The sequence below is a fragment of the Podarcis raffonei genome, chromosome 1, assembly GCF_027172205.1.
Source record: "Podarcis raffonei isolate rPodRaf1 chromosome 1, rPodRaf1.pri, whole genome shotgun sequence".
Classification (NCBI taxonomy): domain Eukaryota; kingdom Metazoa; phylum Chordata; class Lepidosauria; order Squamata; family Lacertidae; genus Podarcis; species Podarcis raffonei.
Window position 1 is genome coordinate 70,269,639 of NC_070602.1, and position 21,897 is coordinate 70,291,535.

Consider the following 21,897-nt stretch of genomic DNA (forward strand, 5'->3'; position numbering starts at 1 on the left):
TACAGTGCTCAAGCCCAAATTGGGCCTGGGTTCTGGGGCAGCTCAGCCTCTTCACGCAATCAGGAAAAAAAACCTTTTTGTTGGTGGCAAGCCTGCCACTACCACATCTACCCCACCTGTTCAGCAGTTGGAAGTGGAATCCACATATCGGAGTGATGACAGCACTATGCAGGCAACGGCTGGAAGGGCTGCTCTGTCCAATCCAGCCCCACCCCCTGAAGCCCAGGGCAAGAGGGCGGGGCTTGCATTACACTGCCAATCAACTAGCTTTACTGTTGCCTGGGCAATAGCCCTATTTGAAATCTTAAATTTCATATCTAAACAAGATTCTGTAAACCACCCTGAGATCAAATGATGAAGGGCAGTATATAAATCTAATAAATGACAATAATTTTGTTTAGTAAAATTCTGCATCTATTAAAAGTCACTAGCAAAACTCTCTAAGGCACATCCTGCCTTAATTCTGTTAATCAGTTTCAAAATCAGGGCAAGACCCATTGCATTCCCCCCTCCCCCAAAGTGTGAATATGCTTCTCTGCCTTCTCTAGGGGCAAGACCAACCTTGCAATAATAATACCTTAACACCAACATAAATTTTCAGGTCTTTATATTGGAAGACAAAAATTGTCAGAACACTCAAGTGTAAGTGATAACTGAATTGCACTCTAGATAGATATTGCTCAGCCTTTCCAAACTATTGAAATATAATGCCAGCTCACCCTCTAATAACAATTAATATAGCTCAACCTGCATTTATAATCATTTCTGTTTTTCAGAGCTGAGCTCAGTCAGAATGAAAGCCAGCTTTAGTGAATTCCTAGAGCACTGTGCTGGAAAAGGGCAGGTTTTAAAACAGTGCAAACTCCTCCAATAAAACAGAGATTAATGATCAAAAACCTTTTCTGTACTCCTATATAAAGTGTATGATATAAATAAAAAGGACATTTGGACTTGCTACCTAGGGGTATGGCAAGAGGGCTGTAAGTATCATTAGGATTTTTATCCTTTTCTTAAAAAGCAAAAAAGGAAAGAATCAGAAGGGTTAAAAAATATCAAGGGTGTGTGCTTGGAAAAAGAAATTGGAGGCTTTCATTAGTGTGTGAAAAAGCCAGCCTGCATCCCACCTCTGGAGCTACAGAGGTGGGCAGATATGCCCTGGCAGTTGTGTGGCAATCCCTGCTACCACCCCAGCGGATGGGGTGGATGGAAGATTGGGGATTGATAGCTGCATGATCAAAGCCCCGGAAGAGCCTTGGGCATTCAGAGCCAAACTGGGAGCAGCCTTTCGTTGAAGATGCTCAGGGTGGTCTCAAGCATCCAGAAAACATAGGGTCCCTTTCAAGCAGCTGCACCCAACCTGGCATGCTTCCCACTGGTCCTTTCTTCTGTTAACATAGCGGGACCTGCTTCTGAGACTGAATAGGTTTGTCCCTCACAATTAAAAAAGCTTTTGATAAATTAGAATGTTAGATATTCCAGCTGTGATCTGGATCTGTCTGAGTCTTGGACATCGAACCACATTTGGTTCAATCTGGGAGTCGGTCAGATCAGGTTGCGGCAGCCCCAGGGTGGATTGGGTCCACCCAGAGTGATCTGGGACTGTCGCAAGGGCAGTGGTGGTCCGGCAACGAAAGAGGAAGAGACCAGCATCTCCTGCCACTGACCACTTCTAACTAGGGTTTAAACCCATGATTAAACAGTTGGTGGGGAGGAGAAGGACACATGATTGTGCAGGCCTCAAATAGGTTTGAAGTGTGAATCTGGGTCAGGTTGGCTCTGGATTACCTTGGATCAGATCAGAGCAACTCTGAGCACTGGATCAGGTGCCGCTCAGGAAGATGGACCATTATTAAACACCCTTAGACATGTTTAATAACATATTTCTCAAAAACAGAAACTTTATAAACTACCTGGTTCAAATGGTGACCTCACAGTATTTAGCAAGACACTTTCAGATTTTAGTCACTTTTCATCCCACAGATACCTTTCTTTAATAAATGCTGATGGCCTTTTTAACTTTACGATTCACTGAATGATGCTAACATTACTTTGATATATAAGACTACTTTGTGCTGACTGATCTCTCTTCTGAAGCAGGTTTCTAATATCATTGCTGCTTCACTTGCTAAAAGATTAATTAGAATAATAACCAAATATGTACACCATACTCAAGCAGATTTTATATCTGGACATTTGTTATAAGGAGGGCTTTTAATATAATCAATACATGTAGTCAAAATGCGGGTAACACCTCTGTATGTTCCTTAGTGCTGAAAAGCTTCTGAACATCGCAGATGGAAAATTTTATTTTATTTATTATTTTATTACTTTATTTCATACCATGGTTCCTCCTGAGCCCTAGGAATGTGTTGGCAGTGAGAAGAGGGTGATATATGCAGCACAACAGACCTGCAGTGCTGCCAGTGGGTCTTACTCTTCTGTAGTTGCTGCTGAGGCACATTAACGCAATAACTTATTAAAAGTGGCCCAGCGCTCCTCCGTTCAACCTGCACCTCCGTTCAACCTGTGGTTTAGTAGCAGCAGCCCACACTTTCTCAGACCTCAGAAGAGTACGCTGGTTACTCACAGTCCAATCCTAAACTCCCAGTAGCCCAAATGCTAACCATTTCAGCACATGGGGATTCTAAAACCCTGAGGCTGGCAAACAGCCAAATTATTCAGAATAAAGGTAGGAGAAAAGCTGGCAGAGGTCCAAACAGAGTACAAAAATAAAACCGAACCCTGTAGCTCTAAAACTGAACTTACCGTAGCCTATTCCCTACACTCCTCCTTCACATTTACTCACAAGGAATCGGCAAGGCTGGACAACTTCACAGAAGATCCCATCTTGAAACACTGGTGCTGGAAAAAGAACTGGATCACCTGCTCTTGGAAGGGGAACAAGTTGCAAGAAGCTTGCTGTTGTTGGCACCTGTCAGCTCAGCTTTTTAAAGGCTCTTTCCCTGCTTATTATGAGAGGTGGGGAGTGTGGCGTTTGCCCTCCTAGGTGGGTCATAAGGAAAGGGTTAAATGAGTGTGAAGTGATTGGCCAGTGGGAACCCAAGGGGAGGAGTTAGAGTTAGAGTTGGAGTTGTTGGGAGTCAGTTGGGAGTTGAAGAAGGAAGAGGGAGGATAAGTCTGTGGGTTGGTCTGGTTTTGGTGTGAGAGAGTGAGAGAAACTGTTAGGAGGAGTCAGATAGACAGTTGGGATAATCAGTTAGAAGTTATTAGGAAGGTGTAGGCCAGTAAAGAAACTAAGAAACCTTGTTAATGCTTATAAAATAAACTTGCTTATTTGATTTAATGTTAACTGTCTGGACTCCGTGTGTACCTGAGAGAAATGGGTTGGTGGCAGTGGGGAAGCAATCACAGTGGTGGCACAGGGATCAAACATCTGGTGACCCTGTGTGATTGCCACAGGGAGCCTTGGTTCTTTTTCATCACATTTCTCAGGTAGGCCCTTTAAGTGACCTCTTTGCAGAAGCAGCTTGGCAGGTGGCAGATGTCAGGTTGACCTGGGGAAATGGCAGGCTGCCAGAGGGCACCAGAAGATGGTAATGAGGACTCTGAAGGGGAGGAGGCGGCTATGCATAAGAGACTGCTTGAGGAAGTCCCCTTCCTTTCCCCCAGATGTGCTCAGATTCGATGAGGCAGGAAACCCTTTCCAGACAGTGGAGGATGAGGAAGGGTTAGAGGCCAAGCCCTCTTGTGACAGAGCAGAAGACCTCTGAGGAGAAGGTGCATCTATCAATCTCTTCCATGGAGACGCAAGGTATCAAGAGAAGGGAGATTTGCTCCCCTTGAAGAAGGACCTGCCTCAGGATATGAATGATCACAGGGATAGTGATAGAGAATCTCCTACACTACTTCCATGCCTCTGAATACCCATTGTTTAAAGAACAACAGTACCGTTGTCTTTAAGTCCTGCTTGCAGGTTTCCCATAGGCCCCCTGGTGCCCATTGCCAGAAACAGAATACTGCATTAGACGGGCCTTCAGTCTGATCCAGCAGGGGTCTCCTTATGTTCTTACTTTAGATTTCGTTTTATTTTGAAAGTCATTTTCTTTTAAATCTGTATTGAAGTTATTTGTTTGCTTATCAAAAACAACAACCATGAATGAGTTAATGATTAGAAGCCCCCCAAAACACATAGAACATGTCCCAATTCTGGTCGTATCTTGTGAAAAGATCATTTCTAAAATACGCCACTGTGTATGCAAGGTTTAGGGGTACCATTGAAGCAGGCATTGAGTTTTGTTATTGCAGAGCAAGTAACCCCCATCCCTTGCCACAGAGCACAAGGGCATCAATTGAATCCCACCTGATTACACATTTAGATTATTTGCTTTCTAAAATGACATTGAAATTTATATTGTTTTGAACTTCAAGTTTTGGAATTTCATTGTCTTTTCCAAAAATTTATTTCTGCTGTAGCTGTGGATATGTTAGCAAGATGTTCACAAAACGGCGGTATGTAGATAGAAGAGCACTTGCAGAATGAGCAGTGTTTTTGAAGCTCACCATTGAAAATGTGTGTTCCTAACTTCCTCAGCACAATGATGCCACTCAAATGTGCTTTGAGACAGTAGTAATGTTGGCTGCTGCTCACTGCTGTACATCCACATTCGTTCCTAAGTGTTCGCTTCCAGACCTGTTTAAATATGGTAGCATCATTGTAGGGTGTACTGGTTGCTACATGTGCAACCATTTCTGATGATCTGCTAGCAAAATAAGGTGTTTGTTCCTAGAATTTTCCCCCTACCACCTAGAAAAATTACAGGGCATAAAAATTGAAAAATGAAAATGAGAGTCATTTCCCCTATTACTGTGCTTTGTTAATAGAGCACATAAGAAATCATATTTCAAATTCAGGTATTTCTCAGGCAAGGTTTTACTCTGACTAATCTTTCTCAAGGAAAAATAACACCATGAGGGAAGAATCTTTAACTTATGCAGGAACAAATACAAGAACCATTGAGCCCAATAAGCTTTAAAAAACAAAAACAAAAAACCAGCAGTTCCACAGCCCAGTATATAATGTTTTAGACAGTCCCCCTACCACTCACCTTGTGATTTCCCTATGTTCTAGGGATTCAGCCAAGAGACAGAATGACTCAGACATTTGACTCATCCCCGCTGATCAGCACTATCCTCAGAATCACTTGCTGTGCTAGAGATCAGGAAGAACATTTACTTTGCTTCATTATCATAAAAAAACAAGGTGGATCCCAAGGTATGTCTTGCAGTTGATGAATTCGTGTGCATTGTACCAAAATCTTAAACTAGAATCACCAGGCTGCTTTGTCTTTTATTTTGTGGGCTGGAGAAGCACATGCTTCAGTTTGAAGGAAACAGAACTTCGTCCATCGAGCAATCAACCAAGTTTTCCCCAGATTGCTCCAAACTTAAAAGAAAAGTGATGATGTGCACATAGCTGGGTATTTAAGGTATAATCAAGTAACTGGAAACACACAATACTCACTCTTCTAATTTACATGCATAGCTCTCGAATATGTACCCCCCTAAAACTTCCCATTCTCACCAGTGATCTTTTTTCACACACCCTGTTCCAAATACCTACTCAATTGTTTTGAAGTATTATTTCATCTCTTATCTCTTACATCATTTTTGTTTGTTATTTTGATTTGCATTTTTGTATTTTTAGATTGTAAACTGCCCTGCAATCTTTGGATGAAGGGGAGTATAGAAATTCAATTATTATTATTAATAATAATAATAATAATAATATGGCTATCGAAGCTATGAAAAGCCACTTAGCATAGCCATCTAAATAAGAAAACCCAGGTAAAGAAGAAAAATAAAGATGAACAGCAAAAGCTAAAATACAAAACCAGTAAAAAGAGCATCCAAATCATTCAGTATTCTATATTTAAAATACAACCTTTGTTTTCATCAGTCTCCTGAAGGCTAGCAGGAAAGGATCTCAGTGAGCTTTTCTGGACAGGAAATACCACAAGAGTGCTACCACTGAAAAGGCCCTGCTTCTCTTGCCATTCTTCAGTGGCTCAAGGTACCAAGAGTATCACCTGGTATTACTCCTAAGAACATTTGCAGATCCAATGTAGAAATCCAGGGGGGAAAGCTTTGGATTTAATCAGAAGTTGTGTTATAAAGGATATTATAAAGGGCCTTTTCGTCCTGTGGAATGCCCTCCCATCAGATGTCAAGGAAATAAACAACTATCTGACTTTTAGAAAACATATGAAGGCAACCCTGTTGAGGGAAGTTTTTCATGTTTGATGTCACAGAGTGTTTTAATTTGTTGGAAGCCAGTCAGATGGGCGGCATATAAATTTATTAATACTATTATTATTATAGATTACTTCCTGTCAAGTAGGATCTGCTTTTTTCATACTCTAAGATCCTGTAGTAATGTCATAACGCTAGTTTTGGAGTAGTGCATTTTTAACATCAACAGAGCCTGGTTTCTTAAAACCCTTTGATTACTTGAATGTCAGTCAGGAGGAAAATTGGGCTATGAAAGAGAAAAATGACAGTCATGTTCAGACTTTGCTTTTGCTTTGGAAAAATATTGACGCCAATGGTTTTCCCAATTTCCATCACCGTTTGTTATATGGATGGCCACTCTTGTCACTTTTTGTAGCCACCTTACAGTTCTACAGATTCTGGTAATGCCTTCCCGTTTGTTTGTAAATCTTCTTTACTCCAGTTTGAATAGGTTGCTGATCTGAAATATTGATGGTATGAAATAAAAATTACCTTGCTCTCTTATGACTCATTGTTAGGTACAGGGTAGGTAAATGACTAGCGTGACTCACAGCAAAGTCCTGCAGAGGCATAATCCGTCTTGCTGAAGTGAATAAAGCTCGCACAGCTTTGAGCATAAGCAATTCAGTGTGAAATCTCACTATGCGTCCCTGTTGGTGGCACAACTGCTATGTTCTTTGTAACTCTTCTTGGGGTGGGGAAAGGACACAGAATCATAGTGTTAGAAGGGGCCTCAAAGGTCATCTGGTCCTACCAGCTGCCAATGCAGAAAATATGACCTTGAGAGGTGGGCATCCAGCCAGGTCCTCAGGTTGACAATACCAATGAACAAAACAAGGCACCAAAAACACAGTGAGACACAATTTTATTTTTAATTTAACAAAAAAAAAGGTCAGCTTTTCTAGCTGAGTGTGACACATTTTGGTCTGAAGTTGTAAAGCTTATCAAATGCCGAAAAATTAACAAGTGTCTAAATTTGAGCCATCCTTCGAGCTTGAGGTCCTGAACCAATTGACTGTTCTGACACAAACACACACACACCACCCAATTGGCCCTGCTTAAAAACCTCTAATGGAGGAGACCCCAACACTGTGTGAAGCAGTCTATTTGACTTTTGAATAGCTTGGCCCATCAGGTAATCATAATGTAAGAAGACTTTTCTTTTTTAATGTCAATATTATTGTAGGTGCATTTTTAACCACAATTACTATTGTACGTGGCACGGAAAGTGGGACTGATAGGGAGGGTGACATCTCTTGGATGCAATGAACAGTTAACTGTGTTACATACACATGGTCAATTCTTCAGTCCTACTTTTAAGGAGTCAACATTTCTTTCTGGTAGAAAGCCAGTAGTCAGCTATTATATATTGTCCTTACTGAGTCATGTGGGGATAAACATTTAACTTTATTTATAGCAACATGTGAAATTGTGAACATGGTGACTTGCTTTCCATTACCTTTCATAAATGATCGTGTCGAGTGTGTGAAGGGGGGGCAGTTATATCTAAGAGGCTCTTTGCGTTGGTCATGAGAATAGTTATCTGAACATTAATGTTTGTTCTATTAATGTGATCCATTATTTTAATGGGTCCAACTTGCTCAGGGGAAAGTGCTGGCACAGTAAAGCTATTGCGTGGAAGCTAGCCAAAATGTTTCTTCTTGTCACAAGGCCTGCCTTTTAAAAGCTGAGTCTGTGCTACAGAAATCCAGAAGCCACTGCTTCTGAAATTCTGCTTACAAAACGAGGGGAAATACCAAGGGAAAGGATAGCATAATGCCCCCCTTGGTTCTTACCTTTTGCCACCAGATTCTTCATAGGAATTAATGGACTCATCGGTTGTTTCCTCTCACAGTGCTTAAGTAGCTGAGCAGCTCAACCTGTTCTAGCCCCCAGTCCATTTCACCTTTTTGCAAAGGGTGCTTGTTTATCCAGGACAGGAGCCTGGTTTTTTCAAATCCCGACTGTCACAATGAACATAATAAAAAGCTTTCATTTTGTGTTTTGGAGGAAATAGTGTAGTAAAGAACATTCCAAGTTCTCGTGCCCTCTCTCTGCGATGGCTGTCTTCCAAGAAACTGTTAAGTTGGACATATGGCATCTTTCAGATATGTTTAATAGTTATTGTTCTGAATGAACTAGACCTGGAGGCTTTTGCAGAAGCAAGGACATTTTGCAGATTAATAGAGATGTAGACATAAAAATGTCTGCTGCTTCTGTTCTTTCTCTTCTCAGTGAGGGTGGGGTTAAGTATGAACACGTACTCTGTTTAACAGTGGAATCTCTCTCCGTTTCCCTCTCCTTGGAGGCTCTGCAGGCTGCAAGTGACTTTCTTTTGAAAAATAAAAAATAAATCCTGTGTCTGTGCTACCCAGCTGCTTAAAATAGCAAATATAATAAGCAAAGCAAAAAGTTACCATACTGACTAATGGCCAGGCCAATCTACAAATAAATATTTATTTAGAATATACTTTAAAAAACCTAAAAAAACACTTAAGGAGGTCTAAGCTGTGTACAATAAAATTGTAGGTAACTCACAGCTAAAATCCACAATATAATTTTTAAAAAATGCCACAAAACCATTGAGAGATAAAATATGTAAAAAAAACCTGTATAAAAACAAATATAGGTAATTGAATAATAATTGAATTGCTGTGTTGTTTTGCCAAAACAAAGCTTTCAGCAGGCCTCTAAAAACACAGGTGCTGCCACACTAACTGAACAGCTCCCCACAACTGAGGAAAGGACCTCAGGTAGCATTTGCAGAAGTGCAAATAAGCATGTATGTGGCAAGACACCCTTAAGTAAATTGGACCTGCAAAGTATTTACAAGTTTTTAAAAAAGAAGAAGAATGAATCCTATTATAAGTGTGGACAACTTGATACAGTAGTTCAAAAGGCATCGTTTTAGGCTGTACCAACAGCATCTGTATCACATATATCTTAATAAACTGTACAACTATGAAAGTAGGTCAGTGTAGGAACAAGCTTCCTGTTAGTTTACTCTCTCAGCCATGACTACACCACACCCACTCTCAATTAATGTACTTATATAATACAACACTTCATTTCTATTGCCTCAGTAATCTTTTCAACAGCCATGTAAAAGGCAGAGCAAGCATTATTTTTCCTATATTGCAGGGTGAAATACAAATAAAAGTGGTTCATTTAGGGCCAAACTAGTTACCTGCATGTTGACTAAATGGATGTTCACCTGTTAAGATGGGTTACACTTAAAAGGGCATGTGGGGAATGCAGTGAATCTCCACTTCCTCATCTCACATTCTGTTGCTTTGGTGTGTGTTTTTCCCTTCTATCCTGTGTCTGCTACTAAAAGGCTGCCTTCAAGGGTCTCCTCCCCTGCATGCCTTTAGTGCAGTGGTGTCCAAACTTTTTTCAGAGAGGGCCAGATTTGATGAAGTGAAGGGCTGTGAGGGCCGACCAAAGGGCTGAGTTTTTGAGGTTTTTTTTTAAAGATTTTACCCCAGGAAATAAACTGCCACAGGGGCCAGATTAAACCCACCGATGGGCTGGATTAGGCCTCCAAAACAGACTTTGGACATGTCTGCCTTAGTGTAATTAAACTCCACCCTTCATTGCCAAACCAGTGTGTTTTAAATAAAAAGTGATGCAACTGTTTCAGCACTAAAGGAATTGCTGAAAGGATACCTGAACCAGAAATTACCCAGCTTATAGCTAGAGACTTACATTCTGTAATGCATCAATGCTCTAGGTGCCACTAGCGTAGGCAAAGTCGCCTTAAGGCTTTTGCCAGAGATTCAGAATGGAGTGACTCATACAGGTTGCATTTTCTTAGGGTTTTGCGTACATGCATCTTCCCCACCATCCTCTTTTGAGCCAAAGAGAATCCCAGACTCATGGAATACTCTGTGCTATGGATGACTGTTGCGTGGCCTTATGTACAAGTTGGAGGGCAAGTACTAATGAGATGGTGGAGTGAAAAAGTGGCTTGAAAGCCTTTTTTTAAAAAAATTGGGTGAGCTTGATGTACAGAAAAGTTTTTGCTAGGCTATAACTTCTAAAGGTAAAGGTAAAGGGACCCCTGACCATTAGGTCCAGTCGTGACCGACTCTGGGGTTGCGGCGCTCATCTCGCTTTATTGGCCGAGGGAGCCGGCGTACAGCTTCCGGGTCATGTGGCCAGCATGACTAAGCTGCTTCTGGCGAACCAGAGCAGCGCACGGAAACGCCGTTTACCTTCCTGCTGGAGCGGTACCTATTTATCTACTTGCACTTTGACGTGCTTTCGAACTGCTAGGTTGGCAGGAGCAGGGACCAAGCAATGGGAGCTCGCCCTGTTACGGGGATTCGAACCGCCGACCTTCTGATCGGCAAGTCCTAGGCTCAGTGGTTTAACCCACAGCACCACCCGTGTCTCATGCTATAACTGCTACCCAGAGGGAAAAATACAGTTTTTCTCCCTCTCTCATAACACTAGAACTTGTGGACACCCTATGAAGATAACTGTTGGAATATTTAAGACAGTCAAACTATGGAACTTGCTCCCTCCAGAGGCAGTGATGACCATCAACTTGGATGGCTTCAAAAGAGGATTGACAAATTCATGGAGGAGGGAGCTGTCAATGGCTGCTGCCTCTGCAGTTGGAGGCAGCAATGCTTCTGAACATCAGTTACTGGAAGCCATGGGAGAGGAGACGGCTCTTGCGTCTTCTCCCTGGTTTCCCACAGGCATCTGGTTGGCCACTGTGTGAACAGGATGCCGGACTAGATGAGCCATTGGCCTGATCCAGCAGGCCATTCTTACACTTGTATCCCATTCACCACACATTAGAATACGGTGGAGCACCTTCTACTCATTCTCCACCACCTGCCCTCAAAAACCATCTCTCTCAATGTCCTTACACACCACTGAAGGATTTTTAAGATGGACAACAGGCATTTAAAAAAACAACAACACAGGGAACAATTTGGGCATTTGAGTCAGGAAAGCGTGGAACAAAAACATTACTTCTCATGATATTTCCATGCCTCTGGCCCCAAGGCCTCACACTTCGAACTGTTGGCACTAGGTGTGTCTTCAGTAGCGCCTTTCTGCACAAATAAGGTATGGATGGGGTTGCAGAGTCATGCCTAACTTTGGCTTAAGGTTGGGAGTCCAACCACTAGGAAAATGCAGATGAAATTGTTGAAGTAATGAGGTGAAAAATAAAAACATTTCCATTCTGGCCAACTGTTCGCCTAAACAGTGCCTTCGCCCTGAAGGGAAAAAAGAAAGAAAGGAAAATAGTATTTTAAAAGAGCTAAGGGTTTTTTGTCGTTTATCAAAAAGTACAGGTGCCATTATGATAACAAAGTACTGCATTTCTTAAAAATCAAATCCTATTCTGGTAAGCCATTAATTAATCCATGCTGTTAAAGGTTTAGGCACCATTCTAAAATTAAGGCAGCGAAAGAGGGACAATTTGGAAAAACATGGTTCTCAAGTTACTTTACTACCAATTTGTTAAAAACCTGATGGCATCATTTAATTCTTTTGAACATATGATTTTCATAAACCAGTTCTGCATAAGCTACATATAAGCCCAAGTATGAGAAAACTAATGGCTGATGTCCAAACATTCCAGAGAGCAGTTCTTTCCTGTTAAGAACACACTGTCCTACCAGCACAGTGAAAGATCCACATGTTATTTCCCCCTCAGATAAGCAGGATAGTGAAATCTTTAGAGCCTGATAAGGCTGCTGTTGCCAAGCAGCCTATACCATTTTTAAAAATCTTTCTAAACTGGAAGTGGGTTGTTTCATGTACAGTAATCCGACAAGAACTGTTATGACACTGAGTATAAGCTCATGATTTCGCTGCTTTGGTTTCATTACAACCTTTGTATTAAAATAGTTGGTTTAGCTGATGATTAACAACTGAAGTTTAAAATGAATTAGTTTATGAAGTCAAAGTCTTTGGAATATTTGGTTGGTAGATGTAGCAAGCTAACCATTTTGCCTCTAGTCACAAACTCGTTGCTTCTAGAATTTTGGTTAAGTACGTACACTTACCTAGCGAAAATGGAATGAATGCTTCTTTCTTGACAAATTGTCCAGAGCTGTCCAAAAACCTCTCAGGACAAAACATTTCAGGGTTAGTCCAGTACTTTTCATCAAAGTGTACAGAGTAGAGATTTGTAATGACTGTAGTGCCTTGAGGGATAGAATAGCCACGTACAACTGTATCCTTAGAAGTTGCATGGAAAATACCTAGTGGAGCTACGTTACAGAATCTTAAAATTTCATGCAGTACTGCCTCAGTGTATGGCATTTTACACTTTTCTTCTAGGCAAGGTGTTTTGTTCGGCCCAATAATTAAATCGATTTCTTTATGAACTTGCCCTGTTGGAGAAAATGTTTTTAGTTTATTGAGTAACAGTTTGGCAAAAATAAGTAGACATATTCATTCTACATTTAACTAAAAAACCTTTAAATATATTTGTAGCCCCACTGATTTTGTGTACATTAGCTACATCCACTAGTCATGGAGAACCCTGGAAATTGTAGTTTGTTAAGGGTGCTATGAACTGTAGGTCTGTGAGGGGTAACTACAATTTTCAGGATTCTTTGGGGGAAATCATGACTGTTGAAGTGGTATAAGAATACTTTATGGTGTCAGATGTGACCTTTGAACCAAATACAGTCGTACCTTGGATCCTGAATGCACTGGAACTCGGATGTTTTGGCTCCCGAACATCACAAACCCTGAGGTGATTGTTCCAGTTTTTGAACGTTCTTTTGGAACCTGGATGTCTGACAGGGCTTCTGTGGCTTCTGATTGGCTTTGGATTTTGAATGTTTTAGAAGTCGAGCAGATTTCTGGAACGGATTCGTTCGACTTCCAAGGTACAACTGTACTCCAATACAGTCAGCTGAATAGATGATGCAGCATTGTTTTGTCAGTTTCTCTCCCCGCTAAAATCTACTCTGGAGTCTTGCGGAACCCTCTAGAACATCAGTAATTGGAAAGGATAAGTTGGGAAATATGCCCCTTTTCCACCAGCAGACACATCCTGAACAAACTCTGCTCAAGGGATATAACTTCCAGTGGAACCAAACTCTAGTTTCAACCTAATGTATTCAGATCGGGTAAAGATTTAACAAGTGCTGTTAATACCCTGCTTGGACTGCACATTCTTAATCATAAAAACAAAACACATCACGGCATATGGCATAACTTACCTTGAATATTAGGATAAAGAGCCATGAACAACACTGCCCATCTTAGAACATTTGTTGTAGTTTCTGTTCCAGCAATTATTATTTCTCCAGCAGAGAAAATTAAGTTTTCTGTTGTAAATGTAGACTCGGGGTCATTTTTATTTTTGTCCATCTCATCAAAATATGCATCAATAAAATGCCTTGGTGACTGAGGTTTCCTATTTTGTGAGAAACGCTCAATAAGGTGGAGTAGAAAAGTATAGACTTCAGATGCATTTTTAAAGAGTTGCTGATGCTTTCCAAAGGGCAAGGCACCGATCCATGGAAAAGCATTGTACAAAAATGCAGAAGAACTAGCTGCCAGTTCAATGTTTTCACTAAATATGTCCATCATATGCTGAAATTCAGTGTCTTCATATGTAAACCGTTCTCCAAAAAGAATCAAGTTAGTAATATTTGAAACTGCATTTGTTATCAAGTATTTCAGATCAAAAGGCTTGCCCTTATAGGTATCAATGGCCTCAAGGAAAATGACTGATTCTTCTGATATTTTGCTTTCGAAGGACTTTTGACCATATCCAAAAATACGGAAGCTTGTTACAGCCAGCTTGCGATGCTCTGTCCAACCTCTGCCATAACTTGAGTTCAATAAACCTGAAAGATACGAGCGTCAATATGCTTAACTCAAGATCTTACTTCCTCTTTCATCCAGATATTTCTATGATCTGCAGCTACATACACACAGTTACACACACGTACAAACAAAAATGGTATCCTCATCATACTGAATTAGTTTTACTGTTATCTTTCTAGAGTTAATGACTTCAGAATTATGTCCTATGTTTTAAGTGCATGCAACATTATACCTACGCAAAATGCAACCTGTTTATAGCATTTTGGGAACTGCATGCATAAAAATGTTGTTTTAATGCCAATTTGCCTTTTCCACTTCCGTGAAGTTTCAAGGTAGCCTTTTGCTAAGCCAGTTTCCTTGTAAAGTGTATACTGGTGATTTATGTAATAGATGCTTATTTACAAATACAAAAGGACAAGCAGGGGGGAAAGGCTTATTTACAGATGCTTATTTACAAATACAAAAAGTGAAGTGGGGGTGCAGGGGGGGGGGAGGCAGGCACCAAGACAGGTAGTGCTAGGCAAAGATATAAAGATCAACCATTTCTGTACATCCATGATTTTGTGTGTGTGTGGGAGGAGAGTGTTTCTTAACAGCAAACCAGTATACCTTCTCACCTATCCCACAAGGTAAACAGCTTTTGAAACAGAGTTTGACGTAGAAAAGCAGCTTGAGTTAGAGTGTCAAAACTTGTTTAAAGACATTTTTAATTTAGATTATGCTTGAGGAACTGAATTGGTGTAAAATTACAGAAGACAGATAAATAGATTTACATGCAATTTTTAAAATCTTTCAAAACCTTTTTTAATAAAATCTTTTAATTTATATATTTTTTTATTAATAGGGTTGGCTAAAACTTATGTATCCCTTAGGGTGCAGTTAGTATCTTTGAGAACTTGATGCAGGACTAGTGACTAAGTTGCCTGCTAGCTGGATAGCTCAGTTGGTTAGAGTGCGGTGCTAACAATGCCAAGGTTGCAGGTTTGATCCCCATAAGAGCCAGCTGCATATTCCTGCATTTCAGGGGTTTGGAGTAGATGATCCTCAGGGTCCCTTCCAACTCTGATTGTAAATAAGGTTTCACAAGGACACATTAATTCTCCAATGCTCTCATGCCCAGAAGAAACTAAACTCAATCTCTGGAGCTTTCATCACCTTGAAGCGTTTCAAGCACTTAGTAATTTGGGGTGCTTTTCATTTTAGTGTCCAAGATATATTTCATTTTTGCTTTTTAAAGGGTATGTTTTCAGCTCTTAACACTGTCTACAGCACTGAACATGTACAAGCAATGATTTTCAAACACAACTGCCGTAACTGCATGCTACCACATGAAGGTGCTTCTTTGTCATCAGAGTACAGTGGTACCTCTAGTTGCAGACTTAATCCATTTCAGGGTGCCGTTCGCACCCCGAAATGTCTGCAACTAGAGCGCCTCTTCCATGCATGTGCGATCGAGTGCTTCTGCACATGTGCAAAGTTTGCATGCACTTCTGTGCATGCGGCGAACCCAGAAGTAAACACTTCTGGGTTTGCTGCGTTCGTAAGCTGAAAGTCCATAACAAGAGCGGAACGCAACTAGAGGTACCACTGTATTACTTAGCTATGTATCTTGGTCTCCCAATCTAGTTTGCAGAGTACACTAAGCATTACATGCAAATACATGTAAACAGAGTGTCATAAGCTAATAAGCAGTCTTAGGAAGATACAATTCTAAGTGGAGGAGTGTCATGGAAGAGAACACTTCCCATTGGTTTTTCTGCTCAATGTCACCTGTGTTTTCCCACATGGGGTTCTGGATGCCAATTTACTAGGATGCCACACAAATTTGAGCCCACCCATTTTGATATTACTAGCTTAAGTCAACTGCAAATCACTGTTGCATAAACATTACAGAATAGGTTTGTTTTTAATTGATGAAAGGCATTTATAAAAGGTATTAAATGCAACTCAGCAATATCTTTTAAGGAACATTTAAGGAATGTACAAATGAAAAATGAAAGAATAAACAACCCATGAGATTAATAATGTGCTCCAAATTCTGCAGTCAGTGAGTAGGGGCAGAGAGGGACAAGTCTAGGGCACAAGTTAAGCACTTTTATAAAGTCCAATCAATTTAAATGAAACAGTTTAGCATATTCTTACATTTTTTACATGTTTTCTACTAGATTGTGGCAGATTTAGCTTTCTGTTATACTGCTGCAGGGGGTGGGGCACGTCTTTGTTCTGTGAACTGCCCTGAGACCTCCGGGTATAGGGCAGTATTCAATAAATATTAATAATAAAAACAGGCACTGAGCCACTGTAGTAAGGGTTCCTAAACAATGGCAACCTGCTACTTCTACAATGGATCTCTCACAACGACAAAAGCAAAGGGAGCAAAGCTACACTTAAAAAAGAATTGTGTATTAAACATACCTTCGTGAAATACACAAATACCAAAATGTTGCAGTGCTTCCTATGTGTGCATTAACCTTGGCACACGAATGAATGGGCGTTACTCAAGTACCTCAGGCCACCCCCTTGTTCCTCCCCACATTTGATTGTCAGGAGTAGTACTGTGTAAGAGAAAGGTTATTGTTGCTGCCTCCAGTGCACACTTGCTGTAATGTTTACTGAAAGAGCCTATGAGGTGGGTAGAGTTGGATGGGGGGGGCGGGCTTCTAGGGATGGAATGATTTGAAATATAGCCTGCCTAAGTATGAAGCTATCTTATTCTTCCTGGCTAAAGGACAACATTTCCAACAGTGCACATCAACAGCCAGCTTCAAGTTTGATTTCCCAACGTTGCCCTTTGGAACAGAGCTTGAGGAATTTTGCAGACCAAGTCAGAAAGCACATACAAATGAAAAATGCTCTCAGGGTTGTTTCTTTAACGTTAGTAAGAAGACAGAATTGCAGGCAGCTTTTTAAAAAGTATATACCCAACACACTAATAAGTCTCTATTAAAACAACACCAACAACACATACCTCCCATTTTCGTCAGCTTCTTGAACAAAGGAAGAGATGGCCTGTCTGCAAAAATCTCACTCTGCTGAACAAGGCATTCTTTCACTGCATCATAGCCATTCAGGACAATAGTTGATATCCCTCCAAGATCAAGGCTAAATACCTTTTTAAAAAAAGATTACATGTCACTTTCAAGAATTGGGGTGGGGGGTAGGCAGATGGAGAAATACTAGTTTCTTTTTCTTTAGAAATGTTCTTGTTTGGTCCATGGCAGCACAACAGGTATGCTTCTAACACCACATGATGCTCACAAATATGCTACATGTGCTATGTAGAAAGATTACAGTTGCATAACAATATCGCAGTTTGCCTTCATTCATAGACGGTTATACAGTGGTACCTCGGGTTAAGTACTTAATTCGTTCTGGAGGTCCGTTCTTAACCTGAAACTGTTCTTAACCTGAAGCACCACTTTAGCTAATGGGGCCTCCCGCTGCCGCCATGCCACCAGAGCACAATTTCTGTTCTCATCCTGAAGCAAAGTTCTTAAGTACCCGAGGTACTATTTCTGGGTTAGCGGAGTCTGTAACCTGAAGCGTATGTAACCTGAAGAGTATGTAACCCGAGGTACCACTGTATGTCAAAATACAACATCAATAATATCTTTTTCCAGTCCAACATGTTGGCTAGGCTTACTGTCGGACACATGAGCTTCCTACTTATTTCTTCACTTTGCAGGAGGAACATTGTCTGCATCATTCTTAAAGTGAATGCATTACCTGTCACAAGAGATAAACATAAGTGGGCAATATGTTTCTGTGGCAGCAGGAATGACACGTCACGAACAAAGTGTCCCTGAGCAGAAGATGAAATAAACTCTGCAGTAAGAGGCATGCTTCTGACTGTTAAGATTACGCAACAGGTGCCTCACTATCCTTAGAAGACATCCAAACTAGAAAACAGTTGTTTAATTTAAGCTATACAGTGGTACCTCTGCTTACAAACTTAATTCGTTCTGGAGATCTGTTCTTAAGCCGCAACCACTCGTAACATGAGGCATGCTTTTGCTAATGGCGCTTCCTGCAGTCGCCATGTGACTTCCGCTCACATCCCAGGGCAAAGTTCGCAACAAGGGGCATCTACTTCCGGGTTAGCGGAGCTCGTAACCCGCAGCGTTCGCAAGGAGGACAGTACGTAACACAAGGTTCCACTGTAGTGAGCAAGCAAGGGTCTGAAACCACATTTTTATCCAAACTTGCTTTCACTAACCAGAGTTTAAAGCAGTTTTGTAAATAAGTTCAGAAATTACTAGCATGCACACCTAGTCCACGTTTCCATACTAGCTACTTTTAAAAAAATTCTTCTATAAGCAGGGAGGACAGGTTGATCCTTGCTCCTTCCTTCATTGCTAGCAGTAGACCAGGCATAGGCAAACTCGGCCCTCCAGATGTTTTGGGACTACAACTCCCACAATGCCTAGCTAACAGGACCAGTGGTCAGGGATGTTGGGAATTGTAGTCCCAAAACATCTGGAGGGCTGAGTTTGCCTATGCCTACAGTAGACTATTGGAGGAGGCATGGAGAAATCTGTCCTGCCTCTGTCAGACTTAGAATCATAAAGTCACAGATCTAGAGTAAGAAGGGACCACAAGGGTCATCTAGTCCAACACGCTGCAGTGCAGGAATCTTGACCCTGAGATTAACAGTGAGCCAAACCTCTAGCTTGCTTGGAATTCCTGCTCACTTAAGGTTACCAGGCAAGTTGTTAAATACTTGGCTGGTCCAGACAAGCCACATTTAAGACGCCACAGGGAACTGTGGTTAGTTCTGTGGTATGTGAAGGAGAAGGCTTATGCAGGCTTATTCACATAGTGGGAAACCATGGTTTAATTGTATACCATACAAGAAAGTATATTTTATCATTTTTCTGTACTGATCAAATGGCTGAATATGGAATCATTATTTTTGCAATAAAAAATTGCATAAGGCTTAAAATTCTGATTTCGGTTTCCAGTTTTTGTCAGCAAATGTTTCTATTTGTGACTCATTATGATTGATGTGATCACTAAACAAACAAACAAACAAACAAACAAACAAACAAACGGAAACTTTCAAGGAGAAATGTCCTAGTGGTCACTCCTTTTCCTGTTCCTATGAGCAATGATATTTTTTCACAAGAAACTCAAGGCACTGTGACTGTCCTCTTTGCATCCCTGCAGTAGAAAACATCCTGTATTCCAAAGAGTATTAAAAACATGTCCTTTCTTTACAGCAATTGGCAACGAGCCTGTAGGATAGTAAACTGTCAACATTCCAACTGAGTTTATGCTTCCAGCAGCTGTTGATAAACATTTGCAACAAATTAAAATGTTTTATCAAGATTTTCTAGCTGTCCTGGAGAGAATTTTTAAAGACAAAAAGGTGGGAGATTATTGGTTGTCTCCAAAGCAGCATCAGTGGAGTTTTCCAACCTCTGAAGCTGATTTTGAAGGCATGCAGGGTGTTGCCAGGAAAAGGAGGAGAAAGTTCCATTCATGGAGCAGCAGTGTGGGGTGCTATTCTGTCTACAGACAAGCATGTCATCAGTATGCAGCAGCAGACAACTAAAGTAACGACTGCCATTTCTTGTGAAAGTATATTTAACTCTGAGTTGTGGCTGTGCGGTGCTCCGCTTGATAAATATGAAAGGCAAACAGGCTTAAGTCCCCTAACATCAGGAACGTACGTTAAGAGTCCTCATTGGCTGCAGCTTCATGGTGTATGTTGGCGGTGTGCTTAGTAATCTGGATGGCATGCAGGATGTGGCTTAAATTGAGAGTGCCCCAAGTTCCGTGTTACCCCGCAAAGGGAAGACATGTTCATTTTACTGATGACTTCCTTCCTCTGTTCTCTAACAGTTTTTAAAAACTTGCCACATTCTCTTAGAAATTTAAATAAGAAAGCCCTCTAACTCACATCTCAAACCTAAGCAGTTTTGAGGTGGAGTTAGTTTGGTATATAGTCCAACATGTAAAATAGAAACAAAGATTCCTGTGGCATCTTAAATATCTAGCAGAGTTGAGACACAAAGTGCAGTCCACTTTGACAAGGGTCACAGGGTTTATGTAAAGCAAGTTTGTTTTTTTAAAAATGTTGAACTTGGAGTTGTATTAACAGACAGTATTAGCAACATACTGCACTGGTATGCTTGGTTGACAAGTTAGGCAGCTTTCTGAAAAAAGCGGGTACACACCTTTACAAAATAGTATTTAATAATAACTATGATGCAACCAAGTTTCATGATTGTACAGTACTGCAAACTTTATACATTTTAAGAATTCTGTGCCAAACACAACAAGACTCAATGCAAAATGGCAAATAAACCACATCCTGTTACTGCAGTTCAAATATGCAACAGCCAAAACGTAAAGTGACTTTAAAATAAAGTCCCGTTGATTTCAGCGATACTCAATCCCAAGTAACTAAGTTCAGAATAGCCTCCTAAACCTTCCTGATATAAAAGCTCGTCAATGTAACGAAGCCTTTACGACTTCCTCACTTGCAAGGTGAGTCTTATATAATTCTTTTGTTTGTAAAGTGCTTTCCTAACTGAGGTCTGCCTCCAACAACAACTCTTGCAAGTTGGCCACTAGGCTAACAGTGGAATCCTATACACATCTACTCGGCTTTAGGCTTAACAGGATTTACTCTTAAATTAAGTGGGTGTAGAACTGCATTCTCTTGCCCGAGAGGAAGCTCATTTAACTGAATGGGGCTCAACTTCTAGCAATAAAACAACTAATACATTTGCAAAGTTAAGCAGGGTCCGGTATGGTTTCAAATGGGATGGGGCCGGGGTTGAGATTCCTGCACTGCAGGGGGTTGAACTAGATGACCCTCCAGGTCTCAGCCATGAGATTACATGCCCCTTCCAACTCTAGAGTAGACATTGATATGGTTGTCTTGCAGGGGCAGAAAAGCACAGCCTTGGGCAGAGAGGAAGCGAAACTTGAACCCAGATCTGAAAGTGAAGCTGTGGAAAGAGTTCAGATCGGGGCTTGAAGTTATTCACATGAATCGCAAAAGCCTCGTCTTACAACTTAACGGAGGGGTCTTGGAAGTGGCAAATGTCTCAGAATTAGACCGAGGGGCGCTTGGTCTCCCCAGGGACAGCTTCTCCTCGGGACCCCCCACCCCGCCCCCGGGGCTGCAGTACCTGGCCGTAGAGCTGGCTCTGCCTCTTCATGTAGACGTGCGGCTGCTCCGAGGCCAGCGAGTGGATGTTGCCGATGAGGGGCAGCCCCGGCGGGCCGGGCGGGAAGCCCACCGGCCGCCTCTGCTTCAGCAGCTGCCTCACCACCAGCGGCAGCAACAGCAGCACGAGGACGCCGGCGCCCACAGCCGCCGCGGCGACCGAGCCCACCCCCGGGACCCCGGACCACATTTCCCGCTCCTGCCGGCCCCAGCCAGCCAGCCAGTCGCCGGCTCTGCTCTCGCGCTCCCTTTCTCCTCTTTCTCCAAACACGCAGAAACAACAACATCCCTCGGCCCGATTGCCGCGTCTTCTTATAGGACGCCGGCGGCGCTCGTCAGGCGAAGCCGAGCCTGATTGGTGGAGCCACCTCGCGCTCTTCCCCCCCCCGGCCCCTCCTCTCGCGCCGCGCTTGTTCTGGAGTTGCGCCTGGGGACAGTTCGCGAGTGGGATGCTGGGGGGTCGGGAGTTCCCACGGGAGCAGCTGCAACTCCCGCCGCGACTTCCCCACCCACCCCGCCAAGATTCGCGTTTATCTCCCCACACAAGCTTGCTTCATCATCATTAAGCAGCGGCTCTTCCTTGCATAACAGGCAGCAATTGCTGCAAACTGATTTGAATAGGGGCGGGGAAGGCTCACCTGATAGCAAATTCA

At 41.8% G+C, this 21,897-nt stretch overlaps 1 protein-coding gene across 1 annotated transcript; it reads right to left on the reverse strand.

Moving 5' to 3' along the window:
• Nucleotides 1–10,594: 10,594 nt before the first annotated feature.
• LOC128415685 (vitamin D 25-hydroxylase) lies at nt 10,595–21,613 on the reverse strand. Its single transcript, XM_053392251.1, has 5 exons — nt 21,207–21,613; nt 17,033–17,174; nt 13,452–14,084; nt 12,282–12,611; nt 10,595–11,486 (listed from the first exon to the last, which is right to left on the reverse strand). The coding sequence occupies exons 1-5, from the start codon at nt 21,432–21,434 to the stop codon at nt 11,308–11,310; spliced, it is 1,512 nt and encodes a 503-aa protein (XP_053248226.1). The 5' UTR covers nt 21,435–21,613; the 3' UTR covers nt 10,595–11,307.
• Nucleotides 21,614–21,897: the final 284 nt, after the last annotated feature.

What these genes read in the sequence shown, in the direction of transcription:
- LOC128415685 (XM_053392251.1), bottom strand. Translation starts at nt 21,434, where the DNA reads ATGTGGTCCGGGGTCCCGGGGGTGGGCTCGGTCGCCGCGGCGGCTGTG. An exon ending in TCTTTATCCTAATATTCAAG is followed by an intron (nt 12,612 to 13,451) that starts GTAAGTTATGCC and finishes TTTCTCCAACAG; the next exon opens with GGCAAGTTCATAAAGAAATC. An exon ending in ATTCATTCCATTTTCGCTAG is followed by an intron (nt 11,487 to 12,281) that starts GTAAGTGTACGT and finishes TTTTCCCTTCAG; the next exon opens with GGCGAAGGCACTGTTTAGGC.